The sequence below is a fragment of the Morone saxatilis genome, unplaced genomic scaffold, assembly GCF_004916995.1.
Source record: "Morone saxatilis isolate NCDOM2014 unplaced genomic scaffold, NCSU_SB_2.0 Contig1, whole genome shotgun sequence".
Classification (NCBI taxonomy): Eukaryota; Metazoa; Chordata; class Actinopteri; family Moronidae; genus Morone; species Morone saxatilis.
The window spans coordinates 4,602,719-4,617,425 of record NW_023339651.1 but is presented as its reverse complement, the minus strand read 5'-3'; the positions used below and the strand labels follow the sequence as shown (position 1 = coordinate 4,617,425).

The following is a 14,707-nucleotide window of genomic DNA, read 5'->3' as shown; positions in this document are numbered from 1 at the left end:
GGCAAGAGTCCTGTGACCAGGTAACATTATCCTTCCCACAAACCAACACAACAAACACAAATGTCATCAATCAAAGTGCCCCAAATCAGTTTTTTTAGAGTGGTGGTGGTCACTTATTATTTTAATATGGGTCTAATACCTGGCACCACAGGACCTAAAAGATCAGGTACCCATTTTGGTGTTACACCTCAGCAAGAACAAGTCAATACAATGTTAATGAGGACAATTTTAGTTTAGCACGTTGTGAAAAAAACAAAACATTTGGCTATCCAGCTCTAGCATAACTTTTTATCCTTTAATTAATCACAAAACCCCTACAATGAAAGTTTGACCACTTACCTTCTGGAAAAGTACTGCATATACTCTGGACTGAAATGAATGTATGCATTAACATCTTTTGAATATGCAGAACTGCCGGCTATGGCTAATTATGAAAATGTGTAAGTCTCTAAACTATAATGAGTTTATATCCCTAACGCTTCATGCTGTGGGTATATTCTATCTATTTTTCACAACCAAAACCTGCAACCCAAACATTCTTCTCACAAATATCTTTTTGCAAAAACTCATCAATTGAAGCCATTAGTCACAAATTATAAACACTTTATAAAGTATCTGTATCACTGAGATCAGTTTTATGTTGCATGTCATGGCATATGAAATATTATGAAGTTTAACAAGACAAGACATCCTCCTTTTCTCCCTCCATCTGTCTGTCCTGTCTCTTTTGGCGATCTCTCCTCGCTCACAGTCCCACAACATCTCCAAACGTTCATCTTAACAGCGTTCACTGTGGCCAAGAATACCATATTATTCAGCTGGAAAGACAGAACTAGACTATCCATAAGACCATTCAAAACCTACAAAAGCTCACATCTACCCTACAAGACAATCTGACCCCAGTTCCAAACACCTGGTCTCCTTTAATGCAGTTCATCCAGAACTGATTCCTCTACACTCAGATCTTCTCAACTCTATTATTGTAACTCAAACAGACAAAACATTCCACACATATTGTGAATGCCCAACGCCGCCCATCAATACTTTTTTTTTTTCGTTATCTCCTCATGTCCCTGTATTTCTGCTGGTTTTTTGTAAATTATTTGGTTTTCTAAAGATTCTCTTGTTATCCAAGAAGAAGAAGTTAAACAAGACTAAAAGTCTACAACCATGCTAGCAACTCGGCGAAGTTTCACTTAAACACAGTGGTGCTTTGAGCTAGATATTAACATCAACATGCTAACATGCTCACAGGTACAATGTAATGTAGTCCTTATTCCTCATTATGGAATTGTGTTCACAATTTTAAACTCAAAGGACAACTGAGGATAATGGGAAAGTTATTTGTTTTTCAAGTGTTTGCACGTAAACCAAGTAATTGGACAAAATACAATATTAACCTGATGATTAAACTATATGATAAGAAAAGTAGTATTACCAAAGTTATTACAATTCAATCTGAGGGGAATGTGCAGACCAAAGGTCATGGTAATCCATCCAGTAACTGTCAGAGACATCTCACTATGTTAATCCTGGGTGGCACTACAGGAAAAGCCACTAGGATTTATCCTCTGGGGACCATAAATGCTCAAAATTTCATGACAATCCATGAAATAGTTGTTGAGATATTTCAGTCTGGACCAAACCAACAGGCCCACATTGCCATCCCTTGAGCCACGCTGCTAGCATGGCTATAAAAGAGCTCAAAAGGTGGCTAAACTGAATTGAGGTGGGTTTGTTTATAGCTTTGTGAGTCAGTCAGAGCGCAGCATAGGAAAGTAAGAGTTGCTGTCACGTTTATTTCTGGTGAAATACTGCACATCATGCCATGGTAATTATATGTTATTGCCTACTAAACTTCCAGCCAGGCAAAGTCAATATAATTAACTCCTCTCCCTTCCATTTTGCTCCTCATTCCTTGAACTTGCCTTAGTTTTGGGCCTTTTTTTATTCAGAAGCATTGAAAGGAAAGTGGTAACAGTAGCAACTTGCACATCAGAGCTCCAGCAGCCAGGAGAGCTTTGCCTGGTTTTGTACAGCAGAGGGATGGAGGATAACAGAGCAAGAGAGAGGTACTGGCATCCCACCGGCTGCCTGGACAGAGAGGGCATTCTTCTCCTAGGATCCCCTCCGTCGTCTCCGACAGACCACAGTTTGTCCGCCAATCTGCCCACCGTTTACTGAGGAAATGTTCACTTAGTGCAGGAAGTCTGAGGTTTCGCCCCATACGTTTGATTTCAGGAGTTACTCAAACAACACTGGGGTTATAAGTCAGGTCAGAACAACATAGGTGGGAACTGGGAAACCCAGAGGGGACTTACATTCTCAGTTCACCAGTAAGTGATATATAAATACTCCCAACCATTATATCTGATGCTAATGATTCTTTTTGATAGACTAATGATTTGTTATGGGTAATATTTGGTGTAATCATATGATCTACAAATATAGAATTCTAGATGATGAGGCTTTCTTAATCATTTCCTGTTTAATTCAAATCTCTTCAACTGTTCTTATCAGTTATAGAAATGTTTGGGGAAAACAGTTTCTTACTATTTAACAATGACTTCAGGATCTTGGAAAGGTTAAAGTGATAGAGCTAGCAAATTGTTACACAAAGCTAATTACGTCATTGTTTTCCAGTGTTCATAAATATCTATATCAGTTTTAGCACATTGAAAATTTTGTGTTTTGAGCATTCAAATGGGTAATAAGAGTTTTTAATTTGGTTTATCAAATGTATTGAGTATACACAAGAAAGAATACAAATATGCATTTTGCATAATTCTAAAGCAAACAGTAAAAATATGTAAAGAAAAGAAAGAACATCTCAAAAAAATCTGTACAAATCTTTCAAAGCAATTACACTCATGATTAATGATTATTGATATTTCTTAGTTTTACATAAAGGCAAGATAACATGAGATGAAATTCTACCTAATACAGTAAAACTATTCCCCAATACAGCACATTTTAAGATTACTATATACCTCAATACAAATGTACAAAAATGGAGTAATAGCATTTTACCTAGAAATAAGATAATTAAATGAATGAAAGTTGTATGTTTATGTGAACACAATTACAATATGAAAAGCACTGCAAGCTAAAAGATTACAATTTTAAAGATTAACTTAAACTAAATAGTAAACATTTCACATAAAATGCTGCAGAGTTACACAGGGGTATTGAATAGCCAATATGGTTATTCAACTCAAGATATTGTGCATTATGAGCATTTAAATACTTTGTGGTTACATGTGTTTACCTTCTCTAATACTGAAAACTCACCAAAACTATCCCCAGCCCCATACACAACTACTATTGTTTAATACAACTACAACTAATTATTGTAAATAAATAAGATTAAATCTTGTGAAAATCCAGTAGTAGTCTCGATTGTGGCTCCCTGTTTAATAAATTAGTATTAATCGTAGCCAAAATCTGGTAGATTACTGGCTTCAGTGCTCCATGCTATGCTAACGCTTCAGCATATTGTAGTTCCATGTTAAGTCTTATTTCACAATTAGCGCAGGCAATATCCTCAACAGCAAACAAAGTTAGAACTTTTAGCAGATCTAAGGTAAATATTATGAAGTATGATGCAACAATATACACTTTTAGTCTGTGAGCTTGTGAAGTTGCTTAAGGCAAGTCAGTCTAGTATGCTGGCATAGATCACCAGACTGACTGATCCACCAGGAACACATGACGGTGTGACGGCCTCAGCTCAGAAAACTAATAATTCTTATTGTCTGTTTGTCATGTTTACTATTTTGAAACCGGCCACAGAGTTCATTGCAGTGGAGTACGAACAGGATATAACATTTGTTCCTTATAACTTTCAGAAATGTTCACTATTGGCATTAGTATGTGTAGACTTTATAATATAAAGAACAGATCTGGGACTCAGCGGTGGTGTGTTCCTTTTAGCTTCCCACCACAATCAAGGGTCCTTTTGCACCAGGTTTGTGCAGTTTCATTATTGTCCTGCAGGGGAAGTAGCGAGCACTCTCACTGCAGCTTCTTCTTAGCCAGCTGGGCCAACTCACTGGCTTTCCTCCTCTTCAGCTTCTTCTTGAGGAGGAGCAAGTCGATGTAGACAATGTGATCTAACACTGCAGAGGCGCAGAGGAGTCCACCATGCAGAGCGCCTGCTATCCCACAACTGAACACGTCTTGACCTAGAACAGACAGACACACATACTGTACAACCCGTTGGATGAGGCAAGACTACCTGGAGTCTGGATTCAAATTACTGTCTTTCCCTTTAGATAATGTTTTTTTTCTCACAAGCTTTAATTCTTTCAGCTTTGAGACTTTCTTACAATTATTTAAGTGTTTTAACTTTAAACTAATCCAACAAAAACTGGCAAGTTTGGCATTAAAAAAATTACACTGCAAAGAAATTCCCAATTTAAAACAGTGAATCAATCTTAGGGCTTGTTGAGACATTTCTATGCCTGTGAAAACCTCACACAATCACAAAAGAATTATTGTCTGTGCTTGCAGAACATAAAAGCCTTGGCCAAGTTTGAAACTTTTCATACCTGAGATGTAGAGGTTTTTGACAGGGGTGTTGCACCTGTTCCTTGCCACAGCCTCGGCATGGAAACGCTCTAGGTTGTGCTCAGCCGAGTACATGGCCCCACGTTGGGCACCCAAATAGTGTATGTTGGTCAGTGGGGTTGCCACATCCTGGAAAACCAACTGAAAAACAAATCATACAGACATTACAATACAGACTTTAGTCAGACAGGTAACAAACACATATTAAAAAAGCATGTTAAGGTTTACCTACAGTAAACATAGCAATAAATGGATCATTTTTATGTAATGTAATTTGAATGTACACACACAGATAATAGAAACATACTTAAACATGCCTGCATTTACAGAGAATGACCGATCCTACCTTGTCTTTGATTTTAGGGAACAAAGTACAGGCCCAGTCAAAGAGGTTCTGTGCAAATCTCATTTTGTAGTTGTAGTATTCATCTCCTCTTTTGCGCACTGTAGTGTCCTTCCATTCCTCAAACCATTCATACTTCACCATCGTCAGTATTGTCATGCAAGATTTTCCTGTGAACATGAAACACGCAAAACATCACATCTAATCTGTATGGACACTCACACAGTGTGATATTTAGTATGATGTTCTAGTAGTAATACATCTTTAAAAAACGTTTCTTTATCTTTAATTTTAGCATATTTTTTCTTTTGAACACAATTTTCTCTTACTACAATTATTAGCAACAATAGAAAAAGTAGTGGGTGTTTGTACCAGGGTGTCTTATTTTGGATTCTGGGTCTTTGGAAGATGGCATTGTGATGAACATCATGGGAATATTATCCGGTGCCTCCTCTTTACTCAATGCAAAGAAGTCTTCCATTCTGAAAGAAAACATGAAAATGTTTGGATACTGATCATCATTGTTCAGTTAGAGCGGTCCTGGCTGCTTTTATCAGCAGTGTGGCCACACATAAAAGAATGCATGGGGATGGTATTTAAATCCTGAATCTGAAACCTGACTGATCCTGCACTCCATCTAGAGGACAAAACAGGGAACTCTATCTTGTTCACTGAATAAGCCACATACTGTAATATACAGTATCTTTATGTAAGGCTTAGTAAATCTTTAGATACATAGTGTGTTTTATTTTGGAAGAAATAAGAAAAAGCTGACCCACAAGAAAAATGATAAATGTTAATGTTCCTGGGAACAAGCCTACACCGAGAAGTTAGTCTCGCCTCTGGGCATTTATTCCATTTCTACTTCTAATACAATCGCACCCCCTTGTGGAAACTGAATGCTACCTCTGTCCAGTGTGATCAGTGCTTTGCATACTTACGACTTGTCCATATCATTGTTTTTGAACAGCCAGAAGTTGGTGGACTCGAGACCCAACTCCTCTTCAGTTCCATCAAAGCCAGAGAAGACCAAGAACGATCCTCTGCCATGTTTCATCATGTTCAGTCTTTCCTGAATATCTATAATATGGGAAGGGTTATGATCAGCTTGAAACTTCACTCTTTCACAATAAAATGTGATATATTTTAGAATTCATCCATTTGGGAAAAGAAAAGGGATCTGTTGCTCACTCACCTGTCTTGACTTTGATCTCGGGGGGCAGAAGTTTCTGGAAGGTGGTAAAGATGCCACAATTTGACACAACCACAGGTGCATGAACTTCCACTTCCTCCTGACCTTTCCTTACTTTCACCCCTGCCACATGGTGCACAAAGGAAGTCTACAGTCAGTTACCTGGAGAGTATCTTGCCATTAAACAGGTGAAAAATGAGCTGGAATCATTTCTTACCATAAGCCGCTCCCTTCTCATTAACAAGGATCTGGGAGACAGGAGCTCTGACCAGACAGTTTCCTCCATATTTCTGAATGGTGCGGATAATGTGGAAGGCGATCTCACTGGCACCACCTTTGGGGTAGTAGGCACCTCGTTTGTAGTGATGAACCAGGAGGGCATTGATCAAAACACTGGAGTCCTTTGGAGGCACGCCTAAATATACACAGAATGAAGGCTTAATTATTTCTTAATTATTATTCTATTATAATTATTTTTCAAAATCATATACTCATCTTGTTGATCCAGCAATCCCCCAGTCAAAAGTCATTCAGTATAACTAATCAGCCCTATGTCAGGGCTTGTAATCCTTTAAAAGTTTAAAAATTCAGTACAGATGATAATTAAGGCTCAAAAAAAGTTTAAGAAGACTCATAAGTATAGATTTAGTTTATAACTTAGCCACATATACTATTTAAACAGTGTAGTCTAAAACTGTTGAGAAAGTTTCATGTTTTGCATTGTTTTGGCCCCATGCTGGGGCACATTGGAGTGTTAACTTTCAGCTTTAATTCAAGGTGTTTATACTCATATTGTGAACTCATGGCACCTGTAGTTCTTTTTCTGTATAGTTCCCCAGAGAGTTTTTTGTTTATAACCAAAGAGCAGGATATTTGTCACTGACCAAGTCAATCCTATGACCTCAATGCAACAGAGTATATTTCACTTTCTGAAGACTGAACTGGACTGACATGGTTTTGTAATTTTTTGAGGACCCACCATAGAAAAGATAGGAGAAGATGACATGGAGATCCTTGTTGCTGGTCAGGGTGTTCACAAAGTCCGTTGCGCCTGTGCCAGTGAGGCGGAAGACAGGGGAGATGAGGTTTGCGATGCCTGACTTCAACAGGAATAAAGACACCCACTGCGGGATCAGCTTTAAGGTGGCCAGGTAGTGGGTCTTTTTAGCTGAGACCTGTCAGAATACAGAAGATAATTCATAGAAATCATAGTTTTGTTGTTTTCGATTTAGACACACTGAAATATGTCTCCACTAGCTGACAGTACCTTCATGATTTTGAAGAATGCCTCGATGGCCTCTGTGTCATCGGGGAATTGCTTCATCAGATGGGCTTGCATCTCAGTTTTACCGGAGAAGATTGTGTACTCTCGTTTCTCATCACCCATGCCAATCTGGATGGTGTCAAAGTGTTGATTTAGCTCCTGGAACTCCAGCTGGCCCTCAGAGAGCTGGTCGAAGGCGATACGCAACAGACTGTTCTCATGGATCTGACCAATGTAGTGAAGCCCTGGAGAAGACCGGGAAACAGGAACAGGGTCATTTCATGTACATTTTGATTATTTCTCAAGTCACACCAGGGAGATAAATAGTCATCACAACATCCATAAATACCCAATACATTACTCAGTACCTAATACATGTGCATCGTTCCTTTTGAGGTTGCATTGTACAGAAATGTATCTTTTATAGGACTTATTCTACTTTACTACTCTACTACTGTCTTAACTATTCAAAAGGAAGAAAGTATGTTTGGGGCATATTTCATGGATTGAAGTATCACAGCTAGAGCTAAAACAATTAGTGGCATAATTTAGTAGTCGATCGGCAGAAAATGAATTGCCAACTTTTTGTCAGATCCATAATTTTTCTGGCAAAATGCCAAACTTCCCTGCAGGCTCTGAATTGTGAGGGGTTCCTGCTTTTCTTCATCATATGTGATAGTTAACTTAGTGTGTTTAGATTTTAGACATTTGTTTGGACAAATTAAGTGATCTGAAGCCATAACCTTGAGTTCTGGGAAATTGAGATTGGGAAAATGTGTTATTTTTATTAAATATTTGACTGATTATTCACTAAGAACAATAGTTGTTATTTGCAGCCTATTACTCTCAGCAGTCAACCAGGCTTTCTTCCTTCTGACAAAATCTGAATCAGGATTTTGTTGCTCCAGGACCTGCCACCAATGTTCCAAATGTCCCCTCTGAAAATGAATGTCTGATTATTAACTATAACTACAAAGAAAGCCATTAATTTATATTATATTATATTATTTATTAATAAGTAAGTGTGTGTCACGTAACTTAAGAGTACTCTTACCAACATCAAACTCAAAGCCTTTCTCTAAGTAAGTGTGGCAGCAGCCTCCTGCCTGGTCATGTTGTTCCAGCACCAGGACTCTCTTCCCTGCTTTGGCCAGTGTGGCTCCAGCTGTCAGCCCACCAATACCGCTCCCAATGACAATGACATCCAGGTTCTGGGGCACTTTGTCAAGGCTGAAACCTGGAGAGAAACATACAGAGCTGACGTCAACGTGGTCAAATGTATGGTTCCACTTCAGACAGGTTTAATAAAGATGCACTGTAAACGTTATCTCGAGCAAGTGCTGAAACAAACATCAAAATATGTTGCATAACTGGGTTTCATAATAGTTTGAAGGTTGTACTGCACACCTTTCCTGTCATAAACACATAGCTGCTGAACTAATTCCTATATATTTGTTCTGCTGTTGGCAATAAACAGTAGATAAGACAGCAAATATAATCTCCTAGTCATAATCTAATTAAGATAAAGCACACTGATGAAAAATAATTACTGTAATTCTGCTAATTTAGGTCTTATCTAAACTCTAATCTAGTAATGACACGACAAACAGATAATTTAGATAAGATGTATCAGCACACCTCAGCAGTTGTAAGAACTACAGAGAATTATTTCTATCTACACTATCCTTTTACCAATATATGTTTACAGCCTTCTCTTTAAACTACTTCTGATAGGTTAACTTTTGTTAAGGTATTTACAACCTTCCCAAAATTTATTTGCACTCCTGTCAAGGGACAGTTTTAGTGCAATTTCACGTTCAAGTCCCCCTCCAGTCAAAATATGTTTTTCTTCCTGTTCCTGCAGTTGGATGCACAATGATACCATGATGTTTGTGCAGAATTTTACACTAGGAGGAGTTTTTGTTTGATGAGTAGACATAGTAGATGTCTTTGTACAGATTTTAAAGTGAAAACAGACACTGATCCAAGCAGACTATTTGTATGTCTTATTACATGTCTGGAGGGGATATTTAATTATTGCACAATGTGAAAAAGACGGACTAACAAGCTTTTATGCTGAACCCAGTTGAATTTAAAATCAGGATAGCCAAGAATAGCATTAAGGTTACAGCCAGCAGCAAGTTAAAGTAAGCTTAACACTTAGCACTTGGAGTGGCGACAGGGGAAATACAGCTGGCCCGACTCAGTTTGATGGGAGCTATAACAAAATCCAATATCACTATCTTACACATCTTAAGCTCACTACTCAGATAGCTAACATGTTATATCGGGTTCATTTAATTTGTACAAAAACTAAAGCGTAAATAAACAAAATGAGCTGTTTTACTGGGGTACAGGAGAATGGTAGCGGTTGCCGTGCAACCAGTGGAGACTCCAGGAAGTTAGGCCTGATACTGTCGAACCTGTTATATAATGTTCACAAATTAAAATGAAAATTTCACTTTCACGTAAAGGATGATTTAGCTGTTCTAGTTTTAAATTTGAATTAAAAAATTCTCACACTAAAGCACTCACATATTGTACTTTAATTGTTACGTGATTCGTTTTTTGGGATTTTGTTATAATAAGTTAAATAATTTGTATTTTGTTTTTTCCTTTTTGTTTTGGTGGCTGGTGTTATATAGAATATATATAATATATATTATATTTATATTCTATATTTATATAATATATAAATATAGAGAACTCATATCAACATGTAAGTAAATAATATTTGTTATACAGTATATCCAATAGAAGAGAAAGAAGCAAATATTGTACAAATCTGTAATTTATATTCTTGAGTGTGCATTCTTCCTAAGAGAATAGGTATCAGAAAAGGTTTACGTTTACTGTTGTCATACCTTATCATATTAATATAACATTGTAATTTTTAAATGTATTGACTCTTGTTAAATTATCTACCAACAGAGCTCATCAGCCTTAACTGGAAGAAAATATACTTTAGCTTTATCAAAGCATTGCATCACATTGCCAATTAATTGTGATGTTGCATACAAGCATTTTTAAATCCAATAATTTCACCTCGCTTGATGACTTTGTCCCGCTTCTTCTGATCCATCTCTCGAGGTCCAGGGGGTCTCACTGACTCCAAGGAGAAAGGGCTCGGTTTCCCAAATAGGTACCAGTATGTGCCACCGGCCCATATCACTAACCAGATTAAGAAAATCAAGAGCCACATGATTGAGACAATCAAATCACTATATCTGTCTAGATCTTCTGTAGCAGTGTAGTGTTCACAGCAGCAGTTTTATTGTGAATGCTGCTCTCCTCATGAGGCTCCTTTTATCAAGTGCCAAAGCCAAAGGTCTGGAGGAGAGGGGCTGGAGTTTGATATATAACAGTACTTATGTTATGACAAGCAATAAAGATAAAGTGATGAAAGATGACGGTGCACAAATCCCAATAATGGTATGGTGTCCAAGCTGGCACACAGTTACATTTAGACAAAAGCTCGTTGCTAAGCATTCATTTGGTGCACGGACAAAAACATCAAAATGGAATAATGGCTCCTTTTTAACCCTCTATTGATTTGGCTTTAGTTTACTTGTTCTCAGAGAAAATCTTTTAAAACCACTATGAGATGCACTATTCTATAAACATAAACAGTGTTAGGAATCTACATAATATTTGAAAGTCAATAGTTTTAAAAGGAAACACAAAGTTCCACTGCCTGTTCAGGTGTCTAATATACAGTCTAAAGGTTACAAGACATTTTGTTTTCCTCCTGTATGTAGTATCATTTTTCAGTCATTCCATGAGTTTAGTGGAAACCTGCAAAGATTAGATACAGTAAGTTCGCAATTGCTATTATCTGATAAGGCAATTAAGATAAAGTATAGGCTACACTATGGACAAGTCATCCTAGACTTTACACATGAAGTGTCCAGTTGTATGGCTTTATAACAGTGCTGAGTGAAATTACTGAGTTTCAGCATTTCAAGTCCGATAAGGACAAAGTTGGAGTCCTTGGAGAAGCATAGGGCCCCGACCCACTATCATTTTATGTAGTCCATGCATGGACTTTGTGCTCAAGTTATATACTAATTCAGTTGACTTTGAGCCATACACTTAATCTGAAGCCAGCGATAACGTGAACCAGAACAAGTCATGTTGGTACATTGGTTTTCAATTTCCTGAATTTTCAGAGATAAAATTGAAAGAAAGAAAAGGGTAATATTTCAGCCCATCTTTTTTCTATTTTCAATGGAAACAGGTGTTTAAAGGGTTTAGATGCCTCAGTTCCAGTTCATGGTATTGAAATATCATGAACCACAATAACCACACCACAACAAATTCATAGACGAATACTTCTATTCTTTTTTTTATTTGAAAATGTATATGTAGTTCTAGATAAACAGATTATGTTTTGTGTCGTCTCCACCTCGGAATTTATATATGTGAACAAAGTTAACATCATAATTTATAGATTGTTTATTATTTATGATTGATTATAAAATTGTCATTAATTGTTTTACTACACTCAATGGTTTTACTACACTCACTGCACTGCACTGAAATAACATCCGACAATGCCAATCTGACTCATGACAGAAATATCTAAATCCATGCAGCAGAACCAGATTAGCACACATTCTTGATCCTTGTCAAAACCTTAGTCAGGAGCGGCAGGCGTGAGAAGTCTGGTAAACTCACGCCTTTCTCCACACCCTCAGATTTTTTTTCTTTCCAAACTTAGAGTCTTCACACAGGCTGACTCAAGTTACATCACTTCACAATTTATCAGTTTTCATGCAACTCCCTCTGGAGCAATAAAAGGCTTTATACAACTTTTTTGTACTTTTAATTACATATTTACAATTACAGAACATGTTATATTTCATGTCTGAATCAGGGTGCCTGTACATGCATCCTCTTTCTTAGCATCCGTTGCCCTTTAACTGAAGCAGGGCGTTTAAAGTTTAGAGGTGGTTTGGCATCTGAGACGAGCTAAAAATTGGACCTTGACGTAAAATATTGATAAATCACCATGGCACTCTAAACGATAAGTCATCATAAGTAGGTCACAGTATACTTGGGTACAAAGGTGCTGATATGTGCTGCCTAAGGTCATTGGAATGAAAAAGGTTTAATGCAGCATGAATTGCCGTTTGTGTTTGTTTTGTAAATTTTTACAAGCGACAGTTGTGTTGCAAATGTTGAACAAATTCTGCGTATGCGTTGCCCTGGCTGAAAATGACACTAATTGGATGGAGAGCTCAAAATGGAAGCCGGGATGAAGCCGCTGGAATGAGCTTAAAGACTTTGATACAGGAAGCAGCTCTGTGTCAACAGGCCTGTTGACCGACTGTGCTGCAGCAAAGAAATCCTATTAAGAATTACACTAAGCAGAAGCTGCACGACTCCTGTGACTTTGGTCTGCTTTGTACAGTATCACAATTGAGTGTAATGTTGACTTCTGCTGATTTGCAGTCAGAGATGTTGGACACCAAACAATATGCAGTCAAACCTATTGAATATTAACCAGTATGATAGATTGAGATGAAAGTGCAATAGGAGTGCAATAAATGTAAGATATGTGGATGTATGGCAATAATGAGAGAAACCAGATCAGGTGAAAGCTTTGTACAGCTATTTGAATTTAATTACAAATTCACAAAGAAACATTTTTATATCAACAGGTACATCCAGTGATGGAAAAGGGTCTCACTACTGGTTGCAATAACATTACAGATCTTAGTTGTCTTACCACTGTACATTTTATTCACAAGAATTCTACAGGAACATTACAGAAATGTAACCGGCTCTCATAAAAAACATTGTGACTTTTCCCTGGATGTCTATATGCTATGTTATTATACAGCCTCCCTTTTCTCCCTTGTAGGGGTTCTTGTCATCTGGAACGCCCTTAATCAGCGGGTCATTTGGTAACATCTCCTCAACAAAAGCAATTGTTTCTGCACAGTTTGCACCCACCTGTTGTTCAGAGGAAAGATTAAAACAAATGTAAGCTTGGCAAAGCAATTTGTTTTTTCACAGGCATAAAGATGGAAATTAATTATTTAAATCTTCGTGCTAAAAAAATAATTAAGCATTTAACTATCTTAACTGTTTTCCACGTTCTTTTAATATAATACAGGCTTTTGGTTGCTTAAATTAAACATAATAATCACAATTGATGGCAAGAAAATATTACTTTTTTTTTTTTTAAAAAGAGGTAATTTACTTACTGGTGTCCTAGCTGTGCTAACTTCCTTCTTCAACTGTTCAAGCTCCATTTTCAGGATTTCCTTATCTGACATATCCCGAGCCATCCTGGCTGTAAGAGGAGATCAAGATCAAAACGTTGAAATGTCACAAAAAACAAAGAAACAAGCAAACGCTCATAAAATAAATGTAAATCCAGCATACACAAATGTCTGAGTCATCAGTCTTTACCTGTTGAATGGCGGGGTCCCCAACAATCAGAGAAAAGAGTTGGCTCCTAAGAGCTCAACGACTGTATGCCTTTGACTTGTCTGGTCGCTTCTTCACACTGACTGATCTGCGCTGTCCCACTGCTCTTCATCCCAGCTGATCCCTGCTGCTGGCTTTTGGGAGAGGCCGGCAAAGGATTGGACCTGATGTCACCAATCCCCCGTGATGAGATTAAACAATCAGGAGCCATAACCCCTGAACAGGAAGGAGGAAGGGACGAGAACACAGATCCTTAAAGATCTTAGTGGAGAAAGTGAGACACTGAAATAGAAATGATAGATGTGTGAACATCACATCATCCATTGCTAACTGTAAGCTGTGGTGCACATACCTTAATACAGTATAAGCTGTGGCGGTGTATGTCAATTCAGTGAAAAAAAAGAGTATCAGCTATAAAGATGTATGTATATGGTAGCAGCTGGGTTCATTGTGTTTAGAAAAATATAGGCATAGGACCTTGTGCAGAGAGGAAAGAGGCCGAGTCTTCCACCACTGATTTATAGATAGATAGATAGATTGCGGGGTTTTATTGAAATGGACGTTGTAGAATTTTTGCAACGTTAGAATAAAAACTTGCAGGATTTTAAGCATCAAATATTTAACAATAACACTACCATTCCATGCATTCAGTATTACCACCATTCTTTGCCAACTTACAACTCTTTGCACCTTTACCTAACTATTTTTATCTTTTTTTTATCTTTTCTATCTAAGTATTTATTCTATTTGTTGTATTTTTATTGTATTTTTAATGCTACCTGGCCTGCTATTGACAAACCCAATTTTACCCTTGTTTATCTTAATCTATCCTATTCTATCTATCTATGCTTATTCTATCATCATCTATCTATCTATTATTTCTATCCTATCTATTCTATCT

The 14,707-nt window shown here is 37.4% G+C and overlaps 2 protein-coding genes across 2 annotated transcripts; both read right to left on the bottom strand.

The window, feature by feature from the left end:
* Positions 1-2,762: 2,762 nt before the first annotated feature.
* On the bottom strand, positions 2,763-10,617 carry si:ch1073-13h15.3 (inactive all-trans-retinol 13,14-reductase). The gene is made up of 11 exons (XM_035666601.1): positions 10,414-10,617; positions 8,423-8,605; positions 7,372-7,613; positions 7,084-7,279; positions 6,322-6,519; positions 6,108-6,227; positions 5,854-5,992; positions 5,285-5,394; positions 4,916-5,082; positions 4,551-4,710; positions 2,763-4,184 (listed from the first exon to the last, which is right to left on the bottom strand). The coding sequence occupies exons 1-11, from the start codon at positions 10,568-10,570 to the stop codon at positions 4,015-4,017; spliced, it is 1,842 nt and encodes a 613-aa protein (XP_035522494.1). The 5' UTR covers positions 10,571-10,617; the 3' UTR covers positions 2,763-4,014.
* A 2,580-nt stretch (positions 10,618-13,197) lies between these two features.
* Positions 13,198-13,664, bottom strand: gngt2b (guanine nucleotide binding protein (G protein), gamma transducing activity polypeptide 2b). Its single transcript, XM_035670604.1, has 2 exons — positions 13,581-13,664; positions 13,198-13,326 (listed from the first exon to the last, which is right to left on the bottom strand). Exons 1-2 carry the CDS (start codon positions 13,662-13,664, stop codon positions 13,198-13,200), a joined length of 213 nt encoding a protein of 70 aa, XP_035526497.1.
* Between the last annotated feature and the right edge of the window lie 1,043 nt (positions 13,665-14,707).